Source organism: Acinonyx jubatus, chromosome C2 (genome assembly GCF_027475565.1).
Source record: "Acinonyx jubatus isolate Ajub_Pintada_27869175 chromosome C2, VMU_Ajub_asm_v1.0, whole genome shotgun sequence".
NCBI lineage: Eukaryota > Metazoa > Chordata > Mammalia > Carnivora > Felidae > Acinonyx > Acinonyx jubatus.
In genome coordinates this window covers 66,502,059-66,525,260 of record NC_069384.1, presented here as the reverse complement: position 1 = coordinate 66,525,260, position 23,202 = coordinate 66,502,059, and the positions used below count along the sequence as shown (strand labels likewise).

At 37.9% G+C, this 23,202-nt stretch overlaps 1 protein-coding gene across 4 annotated transcripts in view; it reads right to left on the bottom strand.

The window, feature by feature from the left end:
* SLC15A2 (solute carrier family 15 member 2) overlaps positions 1–23,202 on the bottom strand; it is a 67,183-nt gene that overhangs the window by 25,442 nt on the left and 18,539 nt on the right. The window contains exons 14-22 of one of the 4 annotated variants that reach the window (XM_015078221.3): positions 22,623–22,704; positions 21,903–22,037; positions 20,586–20,750; positions 20,390–20,436; positions 19,565–19,675; positions 18,874–18,970; positions 8,699–8,845; positions 7,754–7,858; positions 6,319–7,417 (exon numbers count right to left, since the gene is read on the bottom strand). In XM_015078221.3, the coding sequence (XP_014933707.1) occupies positions 7,241–7,417; positions 7,754–7,858; positions 8,699–8,845; positions 18,874–18,970; positions 19,565–19,675; positions 20,390–20,436; positions 20,586–20,750; positions 21,903–22,037; positions 22,623–22,704 (1,066 nt within the window). In that variant the 3' untranslated portion in view covers positions 6,319–7,240. Of the gene's footprint in view, positions 1–6,318; positions 7,418–7,753; positions 7,859–8,698; positions 8,846–18,873; positions 18,971–19,564; positions 19,676–20,389; positions 20,437–20,585; positions 20,751–21,902; positions 22,038–22,622; positions 22,705–23,202 lie in introns of those variants that run through there. The other 3 variants (XM_027060972.2, XM_027060971.2, XM_027060973.2) reach the window with 3 other exon arrangements.

Here is a 23,202-nt window from a genome sequence, read left to right as displayed (position 1 = left end):
GGCTAACATTAACAACTCAGGAAAAAACAGATGTTGGCGAGGATGCAGAGAAAGGGGAACTCTTTTGCACTGTTCATGGGAATGCAAACTGGTGCAGCCACTCTGGAAAACAGTATGGGGATTCCTCAAAAAATTAAAAATAGAACTACCCTATGACCCAGCAATTGCACTACTAGGTATTTATCCAAAGGATACAAAAATGCTGATTTGAAGGAGCACATGTATATAGCAGCACTATCGACAATAGCCAAACTATGGAAACAGCCCAAACATCCATCAACTGATCAATGGATATAGAAGATGTGGTACGTATATACAATGGAATACTACTCAGTGATGAAAAAGAATGAAATCTTGCCATTTGCAACAATGTGGATGGAACTAGAGTGCATTATGCTAAGTGAAATAAGTCAGAGAAAGATATCATAAGATTTCACTCATATGTGGAATTTGAGAGACTCAACAGATGAACATAGGGGAAGGGGAAGAAAAAAAGGGGAAGATAAAAAGAGAGGGAGGCAAACCATAGGAGACTCTCAAATACAGAGAACTAACTAAGGGTTGCTGGAAAGGGGGATGGGTTAAATGGGTGATGGGCATTAAGGACGGCACTTTTTAGGAGGAGCACTGGGTTCTACTCCTGAAGCCAAGACTTTACTGTATGTTAACTAACTTGACTTTAAATAATTAAAAAAAAAAGAAATTAGAAATGGAAAAGCAAATTAAACCCAAAGTAAGTAGAAGGAAGGACATTAAAGGAGAGAGAGAGAGATTCAATGTTTGGAAGACTCACTATGGTAAATATGCCAGCTGTCTACAAACTGATCTATAAATGTAGTAAAATTGGAAGTAAAATTGGAAATGAAGTAAAATTTTACATTGTAGTAAAATGTAGTAAAATTGGAAGGGGCAGGGTGTGCAACTTGACAAGGGCTGATGGCAGGGATGAGCCCAGATAGGTATAATAGAAGTAGACAAATCAACAGTCATAGCAGGAGGCACTTGCTACTATAATAAACTCTATAATAAGGGCCAAGTCAGATGGCCTTGTTGAGGAATTAGAAGTTTATCTTTAGAGTAAACAGAGAGCAATGAAGTGTTTTTTATTTTATTCTTTTATGTGTCTCTAAATGTATGTTTTTTTCTTTTCAAGTTTTAATTTAATTTCCAATTAACATACAGTATAAATTTATTTTCAGGTGTAGAATTTAGTGATTCAATACTTGCATACGACACCTGGTACTCATCACAAGTGCCTTCCTTAATCCCCATCACCTATTTAACACATCCCCCCACCTACCTCCCTTCTGGTAACTGTCAATTTGTTCTCTAAAGTTAAGAGTCTGTTTCTTGGTTTTTCTCTCCCCTCTCTCCACGTTTGTTTTTTCTTAAATTCTACATATGAATGAAGTCATATGGTATTTGTCTTTTTCTGACTGACTTATTTCACTTAGCATTTTACTCTCTAGCCCCATACATGTCCTTGCAAGTGGCAAAATTTCATTCTTTTTTATGGCTGAATAATATTCCATTGTATCTATATACCACTTATTCTTTATCCATTCAGCAATCAATGAACACTTTGGTTGGGCTGCTTCCATATCCTGGCTATTGTTAATAATGCTGCTATAAACATCAGGGTGCATACATCCCTTTGAATTAGCGTTTTTGTATCCTTTGGGTAAGTACATAGTAGCACAATTGCTGGATTGTAGGGTAGTTCTATATTTAACTTTTTGAGGAAACTTCATACTGTTTTGCACAGTGGTTGCACCAGTTTGCATTCCCACCAAAACCCCACAAGGGTTCCTTTTTCTCCACAACCTCGCCAACACCTGTTGTTTCTTGTGTTTCTTGATTTTAGCCATTCTGACTGGTATGAAATGATATCTCATTGTAGTTTTTCCTCTAATGATGAGCATCTTTTCATTTGTCTGTTGGCCATCTGTATGTCTTCTTTGGAGAAATGTCTTCATGTATTCTGCCCATTTTTTAATTGGATTATTTGTGGGCTTTTGGTGTTGAGTTTTACAAGTTCCTTATAGATTTTGGAAACTAACACTTTACCAGATATGTCATTTGCAAATATCTTCTCCCTATTCCATGGGTCGTTTTTTAGTTTTGTTGATGGCTTCCTTTACTGTGCAGAAGGTTTTTTATTTTGATATAGTCCCAACTGATTATTTTTGCTTTTTTTCCCCTTGCCTCAGGGGACCTATCTAGGAAAAAGTTGCTATGGCTAATGTCAGAGAAATTACTGGCCTGTGCTCTTTTCTAGGATCTTTATAGTTTTAGGTGTCACATTTAGGTCTTTAATCCATTTTGAGTTTATTTTTGTGTATGGTGTAAGAAAGTGGTCAAGTTTCATTCTTTTGCATGTTGCTGTCCAGTTTTCCCAGCACTATTTGTTGAAGAGACTGTCTTTTCCCATTGGATTTTGTTTCCTGCTTTGTCGAAGGTTACTTGACCATATAATTATTATTTCTGGATTTTCTATTCTGTTCTGCTGATATATGTATCCATTTTTGTGCCAGTACTATACTGTTTTGATTACTACAGCTTTTTTTGATGTTTATTTATTTTTGAGAGACAGAGTGTGAGTGGGGGTGGGGAAGGGTGGAGAGCAGAGAGGAAGACAGAATCTGAAGCAGGTACCAGGCTCTGAGATGTCAGCACATGAGCCCAACGTGGGGCTTGAACCCACGAACCACGAGATCATGACCTGAACTGAAGTCAGACACTTAACCGACTGAGCGACCCAGGCACCCCTGATAACTACAGCTTTTAATATAAAGTCCAGACTCCTACTCTTCTTGACCTCTAATGTTGAAAATCCCAGGGCTAGCCCTTGAACCTCTCCCCTACATACATTCACTTCATATGTTATCTCATCCAGTATCATGGCTTTAAATACCATTTATATGCTAAAGACTCTGAAGTTTATATCTCCAGCTCCAGCCTCTTAACTAAACTTCAGATTCATGAAACTGCCAGCTCAACATCTCCAACTGGACACCAAATTGGTGCTGAAGTTCAACATTGACAAAACAAAAAGTCTTAGTTACCTTATACCTCACACCTGTTCTTAACCCTAGTCTTCCTACTCCCCCCAAATTGCACCATCATTCATCTTCATTACTCAAGACTCCAAATCTAAAAGTCAGCATTGATTTATTTCTTTCAAACCATATATGCAAGCCATACTCAAATCATTTCAGTCCTACCTAAAGTTAAATCCCAAGTCAAACCATTTCTTCCCACCTTCACTGCTACCACCCTGTCCAAGTAACTTTTTTTTTTTTTTTTTTTTTTTTTTTTTTTTGCCTGGACTATTATGAAAGTCTTCTCATTGGAATCCCTGCTTCTATTCCTTCCTGCCTATGGACAATTCTCCTCTTAGCAGCCAGCGTTATCCTAAATATAAAGTCAGATTATGTCATTCCCATGTTCTAAACCTCCAACAGTTTCACATCTCACTTAGAATAACATCAAAATGCCTATTCATGTTTTCTGCCCATTTCTTCATTGGTTTATTTGTTTTTTTGGGTGTTGAGTTTGGTAAGTTCTTTGTAGATTTTGGACACTAATCCTTTATCAGATGTGTCATTTGCAAATTTTTTCTCCCATTCCATTGTTGATTGTTTCCTTTGCTGTGTAGAAGCTTTTTATGTTGATGAGGATGGAACTAGAGTGTATTATACTAAGTGAAATCATTCAGTCAGAAAAACACAAATATCATATGATTTCATATGTGGAATTTAAGAAACAAAACAGATGAACATAGGGAAAGGGAAGGAAAAATAAGATATAAACTTAGATGGAGGCAAACCCTAAAAGACTCTTAAATACAGAGAACAAACTGAGGGTTGCTGGAGGGGAGGTGGGCGGGGGGATGGGCTAAATGGGTGATGGGCATTAAGGAGGACACTTGCTGGATGAGCACTGGGCATTATATGTGAGTGATGAATCACTGGGTTCTGCTCCTGAAACCAATACTATACTGTATGTTAACTAACTTGAATTTAAATAGATAAATTAAAAAAAAACAGTAACATCAAAAGGTCTTATTGTAGTCACAAGGCCCCACATCATCTGGTCATTAGCTTCTTCTGACTGCATCCACTTTCTACCTTACTGGAGCCCTGTAATATTGCCCTTCTTGTTCTTCCTCAATATACCATAACTTCCTCAAGGCCTCTGTTCTTTCTAGGCTCTTGACAGTCAGTCAAGATGAGTGAGGTAACCTTTCATATAGGTATAGTAGATTATTCACTTTTGTTTTTCCAATACCTAACTTGGTGAATGGCACATGGAGAAACTCAAAGATGTTTTTGGATAAATAATAGCTCTTTTAAAAAATTGGATATTTTAGCCAACCATCTGGTTGGAATATAAGCATATATCATGGTAGAGTTGCCAAAAACATCTAATATTACCAAAGGTTGTATTAACTGAAGTATATTGTTTACAGAAAGGCAGGTCTTATTTCCTCTAGTCAGACCACTTCTGGTAGTGTATTTGGCTCCAGGTATCATGTTAAGAAGGCTTCTGAGCCACTGCTACATTTCAGGCAAAATACATTTCTCAGAAGAGGTAAAAAAGAATGTTGAAAGGGCTGGACTGTGCCCTGTGAAAACCCATTAAAGGAATTAAAGGAGCTGAGAATCTTTAACTTGATGTACACTCACTTGATGATCGAAGAGGAGACATAAAAGTTCTCCCCAATTGGCAAAAGTTCTGCCATATGAAAGAGGCAATGGTAGGAGGTTTGAGAGAGGAAGGTTTTAGTTCAGCATAAGGAAGAACTGCCTACCACAGTTTTCCCCCAAACCATTGTTTTGCAGATTACTATACCATTTTGGCTAAACAAAATGTTTTTACTTTGTCTTTACTGCAGGATTTCTCAGAATCTTTACTATGGAAGAGGATATAATATGCCTCATTCCCAAAATGTATTTGTCCACAGAAACTTTTATTCACAGAGCACTGTTAACTTCTCCTTAAACAATATTTCATAGAGGAGATTGAGTTAAGGCTACTCAAAAACAAACAATATCTTCTGAAGAAGTAGGGTCAGGTTCACAGCAAGATATCTGGGGAAACTGAATGGTGTTACTATCACTTCAGTATCTTTGAAATCATGGCCAGTAAAACTAAAGTATGTAACACTTGGGAAACTGGAGTAACTTTTCTTATTTGTTACATTTACTGTGTGAGACTCAACACAGTTCTAGATGAGAATAATGGAGCAAAACCAGCAGAAGTGAGGCTCTGTAGTACTGTGGTTCTGAACTTTTTTCCCTAGAAATGCACAGTAGTATAATGACATCCCCATGCCTGTCCACTGGTTCATTCATTGTGTACAAGGTAATGTTTTTGACATTTTAACACAGAAAAAAACACCCTTGTGTTCTACCACTTTTGTCATCCCCTTACAGATTTTGATGGGATCTTTATATGGGACCAAGCCCCCTCCACTGAGCATCACCATTTTATAAGCTTAAACCAAGAGTGTTATTGTAACTTTTTTAATAAACAAGAAATTCCAAGGCCTAAATGGAGAGACAGCATTTAAAAATTATGTAACTAATGAATGGATCAAGAAGATGTGGTACATATATACAATGGAATATTACTCAGTCTTAAAAAAGAATGAAATCTTGCCATTTGCAATGATTTGGATGGAGCTCGAGATTATTATGCTAAGCGAAATAAGTCAGAGAAAGACAAATACCATATGATTTCACTTATATATGGAATTTAAGAAACAAAACAAATGAACATGGGGGTGGGGAAAGAGAGGCAATCCAGATTCTTAACTATAGAGAACAAACTGATGGTTACCAGAGGGGAGGTGAGTGGGAGAATGGATTAAATAGACAATGGGTATTAAGGAGTGCACTTGTGATGAGCACCCGGTGGTGTATGTAGTGATGAATCACTAAATTCTACATCTGAAACTAATATTACACTGTATGTTAAATAACTAGAATTTAAATAAAAAATTGGAAAAAGAAATTAAAATTATAGGAAAAGACAAATAGGAAAAATTATCAAAACAGACCACTACTTTGAAGCTGAAGAGGGTGATAATAAAAAAGGAAGTTGAATTCATAAAAATATTATTGTTATTAAATATCTGTTGCAATAAACTAGAAATGATGTAATTATAATAAAAAGCTGGCCCAATGACATTGAAAAGGTATGGTTGGAAAATTATAATAAGTGTCTATACAACTGTCCACAGGAAGGCATAATCCAGCTGAAATATTGTAGTCCCAAGAAGAATGTGCATTGTAGAAGAATGGCTCAACAGGATTTATTTTTCTAAGAAGTTTATTCATTTATGTTTGAGAGAGAGAGGGAGAGACAGAATCCCAAACAGGCTCCATGCCTTCAGTGCAGAGCCTGATGCAGGACTCCATCTCATGAATCATGAGATCCTGACCTGAACCCTAATCAAGAGTCAGACTCAACCAACTGAGACACCCAGGCACCCCAAGATTTTTACAAGTTATACTTGTTCTTGATTTCCAGAACCATGCTTAGCATATTTAATTTGGTCTCCAAAGATCTACCAGTATGAAGAAAAGGTATTTTGGTTAGTAGATAAAATACTATAATTATCAGAAAGATATATTTCTTCTGTGTATTAATAAAATGTCATTTGTCTCCTACCACCTGTACTGAAAAATTTACTAAAAAGGTCTTATCAAACCTGGGTAGCTGACGGGCCAGTCCCTGAACCAGATTGCACCAGACACACTAATTCATGAGGTCCTAGTAATAGTATAAGTATGTTGCTTACGAAGAAACTTGAAATACCATTTCTGTTATTCTGCAATTTTTCCCCAGAATCAGCACCTCAAAGAATGGAGTCATTAGTTCTAAATGGCAAGTAAAGGGATTCCTACATAATTTTGCATAACCCCAGAAATTAATTTCAATATACATTTGTGTTTTTAATGGACATTTAGAAACACCTAGCCTGCTTCAGCAATACTACACAATGTTTACAGAGTTTAGTAATTGATGGGGAGACATAGAGTCTCAGGGGACTTGTACTTTAATGTACTGGAAAATCCAGTCCTAGAACTGCTTCTATCAAAAATGAAGGAGATCATCTCAGATATGATGCTACTTCTATTCCCTGACCAAGTAGGAGAAAAAAATGCTTTAAGATGGATGATGGCCAAGACCAAAGCCAGAGATTGGGGTCTGGGCAGAGGCCAAGGAGCCATTAAAGCTTTGTCTTCTTGGTCTCCAGGTTGATCACGTTTCCTTGGGTATGGAGAATCTGCTTATCTGCTGGCTTCTGTAAATCCTCTGGCTTTATAGGAACATAGTAGTAGCCCATGATGGAGAAGATCAGGCAGACCACCAGCAGGAGACAAGAAAACAAAATGAATTCTGCCCACTGCAGGAAGAAATAAATATAGAGACGAATGTGGAGAAACTTGAAATTAAATGGATCTTTGTAGGATGAGCAGATTGATTCAGGATCACCAGTGTAGGCAGAGGTTTGCTAAAAGAAGAATGGGTTCACTGGCGTCTCCTCACATGGGCCTATGATGGCCATTATTGCCACTCTTATATGTCTATTTTCCTGGCCATGTCTGTTTATATCTAGCCCATCTCATGCCACAGCACTGAGTAGGAAATGTGAGGGGCAAAGGGATAGGGGAACAGGGAGAAAAGGAACTTGGAGGGGAAATCATGGGTAGACAAGTTCCTACTTCCATCAGATCCATACCTGTACCAGGCCACTGAACTGTGCCACAACAAGCACGATGATATTCCCAACTGCAACTGTCAACAACCAGGCTGCCTGGAGTACAGATTTCATGCTAGAGGGAGCCTAAAGAGGACACAGGTTTGTGAGTAAACAAACGCCCTACAGCATCCATATGACCCATGCATCCAGAAAACTTTGCCCACAAAAGTTTCCAAATTTGAACTCCTGCCCCACCCCCCCAAGTTCAGCTGTGGTGTTTGATTCAGGGCATGGAAATAATGTTAACAGTAAAAATAAGATGGAGCTCTTAATTGAATATTTTAATTCATTATACCATATAATCTTCATTATACCCTAAGAGATCAATTCTACCAGTATTCTTATTTTATACATAAAGAAAAATAGCATCAGAGATCATTAACTTGCTCAAGTTTTTGCAATAGGTTGTACAGTCAGAATTTGAACATGGCCAGTTTGACTTCACAGTCCTTATTCTTTAAAAAAAATTTTTTTGTGATCTATTTTTATTTTTGAAAGAGAGAGAGACAGATCCCGAGTGGGGAGGTGCAGAGAGAGAGAGGGAGGCACAGAATCTGAAACAGGCTCCAGGCTCTGAGCTGTCAGCACAGAGCCTAACACAGGGCTCCAACTCATGAACTGCAAGATCATGACCTGAGCAGAAGTTGGACACTCAACCTACTGAGCCACCAGGCGCTCCCACAGTCCTCATTCCTAAAGTACCCTTTCCTAGATCCCAAACAGCATCACCTACTATGCTGCCCTGCCATGATCCTGGGAGTCAAGATGACTCTCTGTTCAGGGTCATATGTAAGGAATCTAAGGCCGAAAAATAGAGAGGTCTTGACCAGGATCACATACCTATTTAAGGCAGTGCTAGGATTAAACCTCATCCTTCTCTGAGAAATATATATATACCTCCACTTTTCACTTGGAAAAACTTACCTGAGAATAAGAAAACTCAAGTCCTGTGACAGAGAACATGACCTCCCCAGCTGTAACCAAGGCATATTGTGGTAGCTGCCATGCAATGGACAGTTTGTTGGCTGGAGTGTCTTTCATCTTCCAGGCCTGAGGATCCTGATTGGTGTTCTTAGTGAGAGAAAGAAGAAATAGGCTTATCAGCAGTCACAAGTGAATATTTCTAACCTACAGCATTATGTGATCTTATATCCATCCCCTTTTCGTATTTTCATCCTTCAAGAAACTGAACAAATTCTATACAATTTCAGTTTTTGAAATTCTTTTTGGTAACACTGCACTCACTTACCAGGCTTCAGTCAATCAGATACCATTATTGACAAAGTCCTTAAAATGGCAGAATATTTTGATACTGTAGTTTGGATTTCCATCATTTTGAACTATAGGTATTTTGATCCTGGCTAACATTTTATTTTATTAAAAAAATTTTTTTTAAATGTTTATTTATTTTTGAGAGGGGTGGGGGGCAGGGGCAGAGAGAGGGAGACACAGAACCTGAAATAGACTCCAGGCTCTGATCTGTCAGCACAGAGCCCTACACAGGGCTCCAACTCATGAACAGCAAGATCATGACCTGAGCCAAAGTCAGATGCTTAACCAACTGAGCCACCCAGGTGCCCCCTGACCAATATTTTAAATATAAAATGGCGTCTAAATTATACAAACACAATGAATTTTCAGCATGTTCTTGAGAAAGTTTACTTCCTTGTCCAGTTTTCTATGTAAGCATAATTAAACTGGTTTTGGACATTTTCCATTAAAATTTTTATTTTACTAAAATTACTTTTATCAAAATTAATTATTTTCTTGGTATACCTTACATTAAACATTTTGTTGATCAAAATGTTGGATCAAAATGTTGAAAAATCTATATCAAATAGTGCCTGCTATTTTTAATTCTATTTACTGGCCGTTATTTTTTAACTCAAATCTCACACATTCAAATTATGTGAAAAAGAGATAATTTTTCTGTAGAATTTTGGTCAAAAATATTTTTTTCAGGGTCTTTTATTGTTGTTGTTATTAATGTTACCAAATATATGTGATTCTATAATCTTCATTTCTTTGTCTGTAGGTTTTTAGTTATGGTTGGTTTTATTTTATATAGGCTATGTCTACTAATATTTGTTGTAAATGGAATAAAAACTCTAAAATTACATGTATTTCTTGAAGTGAAACCATTATTAGGTAGTAGGTATATTATCTAAAGTATAATGTGATTAAAATAGCAATTAAAACATCAAGATCAAAAGTCCTTGAAATCAAAAGTGTCTGACATCCAAATGTCCTTCATTTTCTGAGTCAAGGGTCATTAGGTTCAAAATAGGTAAATTTTGCTTCAATTGATATTATGAACAATACATAGACATATGTTCGGGTTTTCTTAGGCTAATAGAAGACCGTGACTTAAGCTTCTAAATCAAGGTCACATACTCAAATACCCACAGGCAAACAATTAAGAAAACGAAGCAGGCTAAATGGGAATGATGGGTGGTAAAGTGGATAGCACAGGCCTCATCTAAAGGGCATAGCCATTACAGCACCAGCTAATTGACATGGTAATACTTGTAATTAAATCTTCTGTTACTGTTTTTTAAGAAACTTAGGAGAGGAGGAGTTAAGATGGCAGAGTAATAAGGGAACCCTGATCTTGTCCCTTGAACACAGCTAGATCAATATCAAACCATTTTGAACAGCTAGGAAATCAAGCTGAGGATTAACAGAACAATCTACATAATTTGAGGGAGAGAATGTGGCAGGTATATGGTGCAGTGAGGTGAAATGGGGGAGAGATAAGCCGTGGTGCTGCAGAGGGGGAGGAAAGCATTTTCACAGAGAGGAGAAAGAGAGGGAGAGAGAGCAGCGCATTGGGTTTGTGCAAAAAAGCACTCTTCCCTCTGAAAACAGAGAGAAAGAGTAAAAACATGCACAGGGGACTGCGCAAAAAAGCTTAGCATGGGGAAAAGAAAAGGAGAAGGTTTCACTACCACCAGGTTTTTATAAACAGTGGAGCACAGAGTCTGAAGTTTCAGAGGTTAGCCCCTCCCTGGTGGTTCTCTGGTGAGAAAGCAGGCCAGAACCCTGGGAATGGGCAGCATGGTCTGAGGATTCCCTGGGTTGCACAGGGAGAATGGGTTCCCCAGCTTGGAGTGCATTTAGTAGAAGTGATACAGTCTCCCCATGGGCAAGAGACCCAGTGGGCACCATCAAACTGCCACATTCACCCATATAAAAACAGACACTGCCTGAGGGTAGCAAACCCTGGAGCAAGATATGTGTTGCAATTTACCACAAACTCTGAGCTGCTACTGCTGCATAATGGTACAACCATTTCCTGGGACAAGTGGGCCACAGTGCAGCAAGACCCTTTTCTCTGGAACTGTGGAGGTATCTGAAGTGTGGGGTTTTGAAACACAGCCATTCCTGAGATAAAAATCTGGAGGGAGGCACTCCCTAGTAGGCTGATACCTGGGAGACAGGGGGAAGGCAGGGAGCTGACCAATGCCTGGGAGACAAAAGAGGCAACTGCACATCTGTGAAGGTACAAACTTCACACTCTGGAGACTAGGGAGTGGGGTGAAGGCATTTCCACCATTAGCCCACAAACACTAATCAACTCCAGTGAGCTACACAATGCCACCAAGTGGAGAATGGAGCTGTTACACCAAGCCTCCCTCCTACCGTCAACCCCCCCCCCCCCCACCTCCACTGTGCCCTGGAGGCCCCTCCTGCAGAAGACCAGCACAGATCCCTTCCCTGAGCTTAGTCTACTGATCACAGACTGCTGCAAAATTTCAATTATAGGGGAAACTGGATCTAGCTTCATTTTTGTTTGTTTGTTCATTTGTTGTTCCTTCTGTTTTTGTTTTGTTGTTGATGTTGTTGTTTTTCTTTTCTTTTGTTTCTTGTATACAGAAAAAGCACAATTTTTAAATTTTATTTTATTATTCTTTTTATTTTTTAAATTTTAAATTAAATTTTTTTCTCTCCTCTTTTCTCTCTTTTTTTTTTTTTCTATCAAGCCTCTCTTAACAAACAGACAAAAACACACCTAGGATCTGGCTCCCTTTATTTTCCATTTTTATTTCATTCTATTATTGTTGTTTTTTCTTCCTCCAAAATGACAAGATAGAGGAATTCACCTCAAAAGAAAGAACAGGAAGAAATGATGACCAGGTATTTGGTCAATGCAGATGTAAGTAAGATCTCTGAACTAGAATTTGAAACAATGATTATGGGATGCCTGGGTGGCTCAGTCAGTTGAGCCTTGGACTTCGGCTCAGGTCATGATCTCATGGTTGGCGGGTTTGAGCCCCACATTGGGCTTTGTGCTGACAGTGGGGAGCCTACTTCAGATTCTGTCTCCCTCTCTGCCCCTCCCCCCTCTCAAAAATAAATAAACATTTAAAAAATCTTTTAAAATAAATAAAACAATGATTATAAGGATACTAGCAGGGCTTGAAAAAAAGCATAGACGACACCACAGAATCATTTATGCAGAGATAAAAGAACTAAAATCTAGTCAGGCTGAAATTAAAAATGCTATAATGAAGATGTAAACCCAAATGGAGGCCACAAAAATGAGGATGGATGAGGCAGAAGAACAAATTAGTGACATAGAAGATAAAATTATGGAAAATAATGAAGCTGAAAAGAAGAGGGAAACAAAGGTTAGAGATCACAAAGGCAGACTTAAGGAACTCAGCAATTTGTTAAAACATAATAACATTTATATCACAGGAGTCCCAGAAGATGAAGAGAGAGAAAAGGGGGCAGAAGGATTATGTGAGCAAATTATAGCTGAAAACTTCCCTAATCTGGGGAAAGACACAAACATCAAAATCCAAGAAGCACAGAAAACTCCCATTAAATCCAACAAAATCTGGCTATGGCCAAGACATATCATAGTCAAATTCACAGTATACACAGACAAGGAAAGAATCCTGAAAGCAGCCGGGAGGGGGGGCGGGGGGAGTCCTTAACCTACCAGGGAAGACAGACCAGGTTTGCAGAATATCTGTCCACAGAAACTTGGCAGGTCAGAAAGGTGTGGCAAAATATATTTAACATACTGAATGTAAAAAATAAGCAGCCAAGAACACTCTATCCAGCAAGGCTGTTGGAGAGATAAAGAATTTCCCAAACAAAAACTAAAGGAGTTTGTGACCACTAAACCAGCACGATAAGAAATTTGAAGTGGGACTCTGAGTGGAGGAAAAAAAAAGACCAAAAGCAAGAAAGACTAGAAAGGACCTGAGAGCATCACCAGATACACCAACTCTACAGGTAACACAATGGCACTAAATTCATGAATTTCACTAATCACTCTGAATGTAAATGGATTAAGTGCTCCAATCAAAAGACATAGAGTAGCAGAATGGATTAAAAAAAAAAAATCTATCAATTTTCTGCCTACAAGAGACTCATTTTAGACCTAAAGATATCTACAGTTTAAAAGTGAGGCTATGGAGAACCATCTATCATGTGAATGGACATCAAAAGAAAGCCAGAGTAGCCATTCTTATATCTAGACAAACTAGATTTTAAGTTTTTTTAATGTTTATTTACTTTTGAGACAATGCGAGAAACAGAGTGCAAGCAGATAGAGGGAGACACGGAATCTGAAGCAGTCTCCAGGTTCTGAGCTGTCAGCCCAGAGCCTGACCTGGCGCTCGAACTCACGAACTGTGAGATCATGACGTGAGCCAAGGTTGACGGTTAACCAACTGAGCCACTCAGGCGCCCCAGACAAACTAGATTTTAAAACAAAGACTGAAATAAGAAATGAAGAAGGGCATTATATCATAATTGATACATAAATCAATTAATAACAAACATAAATAAACTCATTGATAATAATACCATAATAGTAGGGGACTTTAACACCCCACTTACAACAATGGAGAGATCACCTAAGCTGAAAATGAACAAGGAGACAATGGCTTTGAATGACACACTGGACCAGATGGACTTAACATATATTCAGAACATTTCATCTTAAAGCAGCAGAATACACATTCTTTTCGAGTGCACAAGGAACATTCTTCAGAATAGATCATATACTGAATCACAAATCATCCCTCAACAAGTACAAAAAGATCAAGATCATACCATGCATATTTTCAGATCACAACGCTATGAAACTTGAAGTCAACCACAAGAAAAAAGAAAATGAAACGAAAACATCACAGCCCAAAGCCTTTTGGATGCAGCAAAGGCAGTCTTAAGAGGGAAGTATATTGCAATTCAGGTCTATCTCAAGAAGCAAGAAAGGACCCAAAAGGACAATCTAACTTTACAGTTAAAGAAGCTAGAAAAGGAACAGCAAATAAAGACTAAAGCCAGCAGAAGAAGGGATACAATAAAGATTAGAGCAGAAATAAATGATATAGAACAAAATCCAGTAAAAAGATCGATGAAACTAAGAGCTGGTTCTTTGAAATAATTAACAAAATTGATAACCCCCTAGCCAGACTTAGCAAAAAGAAAAAGAGAAAGGACCAAAATAGATAAAATCAAGAATGAAAGAGGACAGATCATAACCAACACCTCAGAAATACAAACAATTATAAAAGAATGCCATGAAAAATTATATGCCGACAAACAGGACAATCTGGAGGAAATGGATAAATTCCTAGAAACTCACACACTACCAAAACTGAAACAGGAAGAAATAGAAAAATTTCAACAGATGTGTAACCAGCAAAGAAATTAAATCAGTAATCAACAATTTCTGGCTTCCCAGGGGGAATTCTACCAGATATTTAAAGAAGAGTTAATACCCATTCTTCTCAGACTCTTCCAAAATATAGAAATGGAAGAAAAACTTCTAAACTCATTCTGCAAAGCTAGCATTACCATGATTCCAAAACCAAAGACTCCACTAAAAAGGAGAATTACAGGCCAATATACCTGATGAACCTGGATGCAAAAATTCTCAACAAGATACTAGCAAATTGAATTCAACAGTACATTAAAAGAATTATTCACCATGATAAGTGGGATATGTTCCTGGGCTGCAGGGCTGGTTCAATATCCACAAATCCACCAATGTGATACCCTACATTAATAAAAGAAAGTCTAAGAACCATATGATCCTGTCAATAGATGCAGAAAAAGCATTTAACAAAACACAGCATCCTTTCTTGATAAAAACCCACAAGAAGGTGGGATATATGGAACATACCTCAACATCATAAAGGCCATATATGAAAGACCAACAGCTAGTAACATTCTCAATAGGGAAAAACAGAGAGCTTTTCTCCTACAGTCGGATATAAGACAAGGATGTCCACTCTCCCCATTACTATTTAATATAGTTGTGGAAGTCTTAGCCTCAGCAATCAGACAACAAAAAGAAATAAAAGGCATTGAAATTGGCAAGGAAAAAGTGCAACTTTCACTATTTGCAGATGACATGATATTCTATGTAGAAAACCTGAAAGACTCCACTAAAAAATTGCTAGAATTAATTCATGAATTCAGCAAAGTTGCAGGATATAAAATCAATGTGCAGAAATCTGTTGCATTTCTATATAACAATAATAAAGCAGCAGAAAAAGAAATCAAGGAATCGATCTCATTTGCAATTGCATTAACACAATGAGATACCTAGGAATAAACCTAACTAAAGAGGTAAAAGATGTATACTCTGAAAATTATAGAACACTTATGAAAGAAATTGAAGAGAACACAGAGAAATGGAAAAGCATTCCATACTCATGGATTGGAAGAACAAACATTATTAAAATGTCCATACTACCCAAAGCAATCTACACATTTTTTATATTAAATATAATTTATTGTCAAATTGGTTTCCATACAGCAATGTACACATTTAATGCAATCCCTATCAAAATACCACCAGCATTTTTCACAGAGCTAGATCAAATCTTAAAATTTGTATGGAACCACAAAAAACTCCAGATAGCCAAAGCAATCCTGTAAAAGAAAAACAAAACTGGAGGCATCATGATTCTGGATTTCAAGCTGTATTACAAAGCTGTAGGCATCAAGACAATATGGTACTGGCACAAAAACAGACACATAGATTAATGGAACAGAACAGAGAACCCAGAAATGGATCCACAACTATACTGCCAACTAATCTTTGACAAAGCAGGAAAGAATACCCAATGGGAAAAAGTATTTTCAACAAATGGTGTTAGGAAAACTGGATGGCAACATGTAGAAGAATGAAACTAGGCCACTTTCTTACACCATACACAAAAGTAAATTCAAAATGGATGAAAGACCCAAATGTGTGACAGGAAACCATCAAAATCCTACAGGATAAAACAGGTAGCAAACTTCTTTGACTTCAGCTGAAGAAACTTCTTACTAGACATGTCGCTGAAGGCAAGGGAAACAAAAGCCAACAGGAACTATTGGGACTTCACGATAAAAATCTTCTGCACAGTGAAGGAAACGATCAACACAACTAAAAGGCATCCTACAGAATGGGAGAAGATATTTGAAAATGGCATAACTAATAAATGTTAGTACCAAAAATCTATAAATAATGTATCAAACTCAACACCCAAAAACCAAATAACTCAGTTAAGAAATGGGCAGAATACATGCATAGACACTTTTCCAAAACAGACATCCAGATGGCTAACAGACACATGAAAAGATGCTTAACATCACTCATCATCAGGAAAACAAAACAAAACAAAAAAATAAACACAATGAAATACCACCTCGCACCTGTCAAAATGGCTAAAATTAACAATGCAAGATATAACAGGTATTGGTGAGGATGCAGAGAAAGGGGAACCCTCATGCACTGTTGGTGGGAATGCAAACTGGTGCAGACACTCCTGAGAATAGTATGGAGGTTCCTCATGAAAGTAAAAATAGAACTACCCTACAGTCTAGCAATTGCACTATTAGGTATTTACCCAAAGGATACAAAATACAGATTCAAAGGGATACATGCACCCCAATGTTAATAGCAGCATTATCAACAATAGCCAAACTATGGAGAGAGCCCAACTGTCCATAAACTGATGAACAGATAAAGAAGATTTGGTGTGTGTGTGTGTGTGTGTATATAGGTATATATACTATATATATATAGTGGAGTATTAGCCATCAAAAAGAATGAAATTTTGCCATTTGCAATGATATGGATGGAGCCAGAATGTATTATGCTAAGCGAAATAAGTTAATCAGAGAAAGACAAATACCATATGATTTAACTCACGTGGAATTTAAGAAACAAGACAAATGAACATATGAAAGGAAGGGGAAAAGAGAAGAAAGGGAAACAAACCACAAGATACTCTTAATGATAGAGAATAAACTATGGGTTGATGGAGGAAGGCGGGTGGGAGATGGGCTGGATGGGTGATGGGTACTAAGGAGGGCACTTATTGTGATGAACACTGAATGTTGTACGTAAATGATGGGTCACTGGATTCTACTCCTGAAACCAATATTGCATTATATGTTAACTAACTAAGATTTTTTAAAAAGAGAGAGAAATGTTAAGAATCCAGCTTCTTACATGAAATCCACCGAATTTTAAGTATTGTCAACTAATAATGATTATTATTACTTTTGTCAGTCCTGTGCAGGCCAAAGAAAATAGGACTATGGAAAAAACTGGGCCCCCAAGCTCCAATTTATGATGTTTACTTTAAATGCTTATTAGATCCTGGCATTCAGAAACAATATGTATGACCTCTATCCTGAGTACCATACAAAAAACCGAACAAACAAAAAATAGAATAATAACAGGAATACAAGTGTTATGGGTTGAATTGTGTCCCCTTAAAACTCATATGTTGAAGGCCTAACCCCAACTGAGTCCTGAGAATGTGACCTTACTTGGATATAGGTTTTTTGCAGATATAATTAGTCATGTGAAAATGGGGTCATTAGGGTGGGTTCTAATCCACTGTGGCTGGTATTCTCGTAAAAAAGAATGTTGGACACAGACAAGCCTTCTCTTGAAGGCAGAGATTGGGGTGATTCTTCTACATATCAAGGAATACCAAATGTTGCCAGAAAACCACTAGAAGCTAGAGGAGAAAGGGGCGCCTGGGTGGCTCAGTCAGTTGAGCATTCGGCTCAGGTCATGATCTCACAGTTTGTGAGTTTGAGCCCCACGTCGGTCTCTGTGCTGACAGCTCCTAGCCTGAAGCCTGCTTCGGATTCTGTGTCCCCCGCCCGCCCCCTCACAAGCACAATGAGATATTATTCACATCTACTAGGATGGGTATAAAAAAGACAGAAAAAAAGTGTTGGTGAAGATGAGGAGGAATTTCAACCTTCACACACTATTGGTGGGAATGTAAAATGGAATTCATTTTGGAAAAGTTCCTAGTGGTGCCTCAGATGGTTAAAACTTAGAGTTACCATGTGACCCAGAAATTCCACTCATACATATATACTCAAGAGAAATGAAAATGTCCATGCATGGGGCGCCTGGGTGGCTCGGTCGGTTAAGCGTCCGACTTCGGCTCAGGTCATGATCTCACGTCCGTGAGTTCGAGCCCCGCGTCGGGCTCTGTGCTGACCGCTCAGAGCCTGGAGCCTGTTTCAGATTCTGTGTCTCCCTCTCTCTCTGCCCCTCCCCTGTTCATGCTCTGTCTCTCTCTGTCTCAAAAATAAATAAACATTAAAAAAAAAAAGAAAATGTCCATGCAAAAACTTGTACATGAATGTTCATAACAACCTTATTTATAATAGTGAAAAGGTAGAAACAACCCAACTGTCCATTAACTGATGAATTGACAAATAAAATGTGTCACATCTATATAATGGAATATTAATTAATAGTAACAAGAAATGAAGCACCGATACATCCTACAACATGAATTAACCTTGGAAAATATGCCAAATGAAAGAATTCAGACACAAAAGTCCACCTATTATATCATTCTATATTTCTATTATATGCCTATTGCCTATGTTATCTCTTTTAATGTCCCTTATAGAGACCTTAATAGACTTTCTAAAGTCCCGAAAGAACCTATCACTTTACACTAGAAATAAGTATGTGACCCTGCACCAACATACAGTTTTCTTTGGATCCCAGGATAAATACAGATACAGATAATAAATATATAGATATAAATATAGATACAGATATATGGAAGGAGAGAGTAGGGTGGTCATGAGTTACTTACATTAGTAATAACAAACAGATAAGTTGCACCGAAGTCTAGTAGACCCATATTCAGTAAAAAGTCCTTATCTTCTGTTCTACAATGTACTGCAGCATATCTGGAACAGGACAATTTTAGTTAGAATAAACACCACATTTATTCTAGAAAATGCATTCCCATCTCCAGGGAAAGAGTGACCTCATCTCTCTATTCATGGTGAGTCAAGCAGCAAAGCTACCATTTCTCTTTGAAAAGAAGTCTCTAGGAGTGATTGATTTTAATGCCAGGTTTTCTGACCCAGATCTGAGCTCTTCATTGTCTGTCAGGTAGTTTTTTTTTTTAACCTTATGCCTGAATAAAGAAGGCACAAATCATCTTCTTTTGTGGGCTTCAGGCCCTCAGTCTTCTCACCCAAGCCTTATGTGTTTTTCTCATCCAAGTCTTAAGAATTAGTGAAACAGTATAAAACAGGAAACCTGAGTACACTCAAAATCAATCCCCACACCTATATGCAAAGAAAACATTTAAAAAACAATTGTTATATGTAGGGTGCCATTCCAGAAGACTCTGTTGTGCTATTTGGAACGCAACTGAATTTTATTTGTACAATGACATTGGGCCAGTGGAATAAAATGAAATTGCAAAAACGAAAAATAAAAGTAAAGAACAATTGTTGATAAAAGTAAAAGGTCCACAAGGGTAATGCTCTTACTCTCCACTTTGTACAGTTATGTAAGCAGACACACCATAGTCTTCACCAACACTGAGGAAGATATCTGTAGTCAGGGAGATGTTGACTTCTTTGTGTAATGTATTAATAAACCTAAGGGTAGAGACATTGTCACACATCAGACAAACCCTCCCAAACAGGGACACCTGTTTACCGCTATATTCCCAATGCCTAGAACAGTTTTTGGCACACAATAGCAACCACCTAATCTTGACAGCCATAAGTATGTTCATCTCTCTATTTCATGCCTGATTCCTGCTACAGAGACCAGTGACCTCTTGGGTTCTCTATCTCTGTAACTTTCCCTGGATATCTGACATGATTTTTGCCTTATCTGGATTCAAAACCAAAGGTGTTACCTTTACTACACCATAGGGCTTCTACAGGTTTACAAAAAACTATGCTTTAAAAACACAGTAACAATAAGGGATATTCAACCACCAACCATGAAGAAAGGATTATTTGCTCACTGCTCAATTTTTCTCTGGTGATCACAGAGAGGGAAGTACTCAGTTATTTTCCTGAGAGCAAGATAAGTGGATAAAATTCAACAAAAAGGGATGTACACATTAGAGCACCGGGGGCATATACAGATACAGGGTCATCTTTTAATACCACATGGGAAAGCAAACCTGTCTCTCATTGTCCTGGAAAATGCCTCTGATACCCATGCCCTTGATATTATAGGAGAGAGAATCCCTGTACAAGACAAATAGAATGTGAGGCTACTTTATCTGAAGCCCCACAGATCAGAAGAGAGACCAAGATTCAAAACAGAGTGGCCTGGGGTCTCCTTGACATCCAAACCTCACAGTTGTCATCCCATTGGCTGTTTTGTTTCCTTCATCCTTCACCTGTAATAGAGGAAAGTAAAAATCAGTTACTGGTGACAACAAGGAACTGATAGTCAGAAATCTGATCATCAGGCATATCTTTGGTAAGATATAAATGATCCAGTCAAAAAAAGATAACAGTTTGGAACCTAGATCATTCCTCAACTTACCATCATGCTGGAAATATTTTTTCCATATTCTCGAAGGATCAGACTGTACCAGTTCTTCTCCTCCACAGAATGTTTAGTGTAGACGGACAGATTATGATATGTTAGGTAGAAGTGGAAATCCTGGCTTTTTGTCTTTAGGTGGAGTTGGGCATAGTGTGGCATCTTCTGTGGAATGAAGAAATTGTCACGCTCAACTTCTGATGCATTGTAGACATCACAGTCTCATAGCATCCCAGGGCAGGTGAGCTCATCAGATACTTTCAACTTTGCCCTTTAACCTAGCAATTCTGTTTTTAGGAATATGCTATATTAGAGTAATTGGAGGCATGCATAAAGATTTATGAGTAAGGATGTTCATTATAGGATTATGTATAATAAAAAAATCTTAAATACCTATAAGGATATACCTCAGTAAACTATGATATATCCATAAAATGGAATATCATGTGTCCATTAAAGTCATGCTCTCGACAAAGAAGGATGATTATGATATGATTAATGTTAAAAAAATCAAAGTTCAACACAGCATGTAGAGTTTGAGTACTTTTTAAAAACGTATTTATTCATTTATACAAAAATGCTTAATTGATCATCTCTGGGTAGTGGAATTACAGGTGATTTTTATGTCTTTCTACATACTCTTCAGTTTTCAACAATAGATGTATATTATTTTTATTATTAAAAATAATATCTTAAAATAAATATTTCAGAATATTTACAGTAATATTAGTGAAAATATACAAGCCAAATCCTTCCAGAGGATGTGATATTAGGAAGCAGTTTGAAATAACAATACAAATGACAATCCACTGAGAGCTTACAATGTCCCTGACACTAAGTGCTTTACATATAATATTTATCCTTACAAAAGCTTATGGCATAAAAATTATTGCCATTTTACAGATGATGAAACTGAGATTTAGAGATAAAGTATCTTGTTCAGGGTCTTATAGCTATGGAATGGCAGAACCAGGAATTGGACTGGGGCCAGTTTGACTCCACAAGTGTGTGCTTCTAACCACTATATTATGCTGTCACCTTGATGCATAATCTGAATGTGTTTCTTTTTTAAAAAAATTGTTTAGTGTTTATTTATTTTTGAGAGAGAGACAGACAGAGGTGAGCCAGGGAGGGGCAGAGAGACAGGGAGACACAGAATCCAAAGCAGGCTCCAGGCTGTCAGCACAGAGCCCGACATGGGGATCGAACTCACCAACCAGAAGATCATAACCTGAACCAAAGTTCAGGATACTTAACCAACTGAGCCACCGAGGTGTCCCTGAATGTGTTTCTAATTAAGTCAAGTCCATATCTCACCTGAAAGGATCTGAGGGACTCTTCCAGCAGAGTATTGTTTTCATCTCCCAGTACTGTCACCTTCACCTCATCATCTGCCAGATTCAAGACTTGCAGGAAAATCTCTTGAGGACCGGGCTGCGGTGGGGTCATTCTCTTAGGGCATAGAATGCATGTCAGAATTACCAACAAATAACCCTTCAAATACAATGAGAACACATAGCTCTGTCCTATCTCTGACAGCCTAGTCCATCTAGTCAAGAGGACAGTTTTCTCCCTCTGAAGAGTATTTGGCTTAGAAAACTTTGAAGGCAGTTTGGAGGGGGAAGCACCAGCTCAGTGTAGCAAGCACTGATGCTACGTAACAAACTCCATGCTTTTTGACTCAGTTGTGGCCTCATACATCATTCCCCAATAATGGCTATTCCATCTGCCAAATATTCAAAAGCCTGTGTTCCCAAAGGGATGATTAGATACCTTGGATATTAGTGTTTGGGAATTCCTTGACAATATACTCTGAATCACTCAGGTGGGAGGTGGGCCTCATTTTACATTGCTGTTCTACCCTTGTATTTACTCGTTTACCACGGATAGTTATGATGCACCCTCTTTAGATCAGGTACTGTCTAGATCAGGTACTGACTGTGCTAGGTCCCAGGCAACCAGGATTGAACAAATCAGAAGAGTGAATACCATAGATATGGTCTTGCCCTCATGGAGCTTTAGATTTATTGAACTCACATTAATTTTTAACTCTACAGCTGCTGCAACTGCAAACGCCAGGCTTGCTAGGATCATACCAACAGCCATTTTCCTAAGTGATCTGCAGAGGAAAGAGAGAGACAATATAACTAAACTTTAAATCTAAACCCTCTAAGCCTACCATTAAAGACCTTTCCTGATTTGGTCCCAGCTACTCCTCACACTGAAGAGTTCTCTGTTAATGCACCACATTTTCCCACATCAGCTTTTGTTTATGATGGTCTTTCTATACATTATGTCATCATAACCAAAAATAATAGTAGTGCAGCCAGATATATTGAACATTTGCTATATGCCAGGCACTATACATTTTTACCTCATTTTCTTCTTCTTTATAAGTCTTTCTTGACTGTCAGCAGGAAGGACTCTCCTTGCTTTATATTTCCCTGGCACTTTGTTTCCCTTCTTACTGCACTTAATATGTATCACATTGTGTAATAATTATCCTTGCATGTGTTCTACCTCCCTTATTAAACAGTGAACTCCTTCAGGGCTGGATCTGTGCTGTTATATTTGCATGGCATTGGTGCTGAACTCAATAATATCTGCTCAATCAATG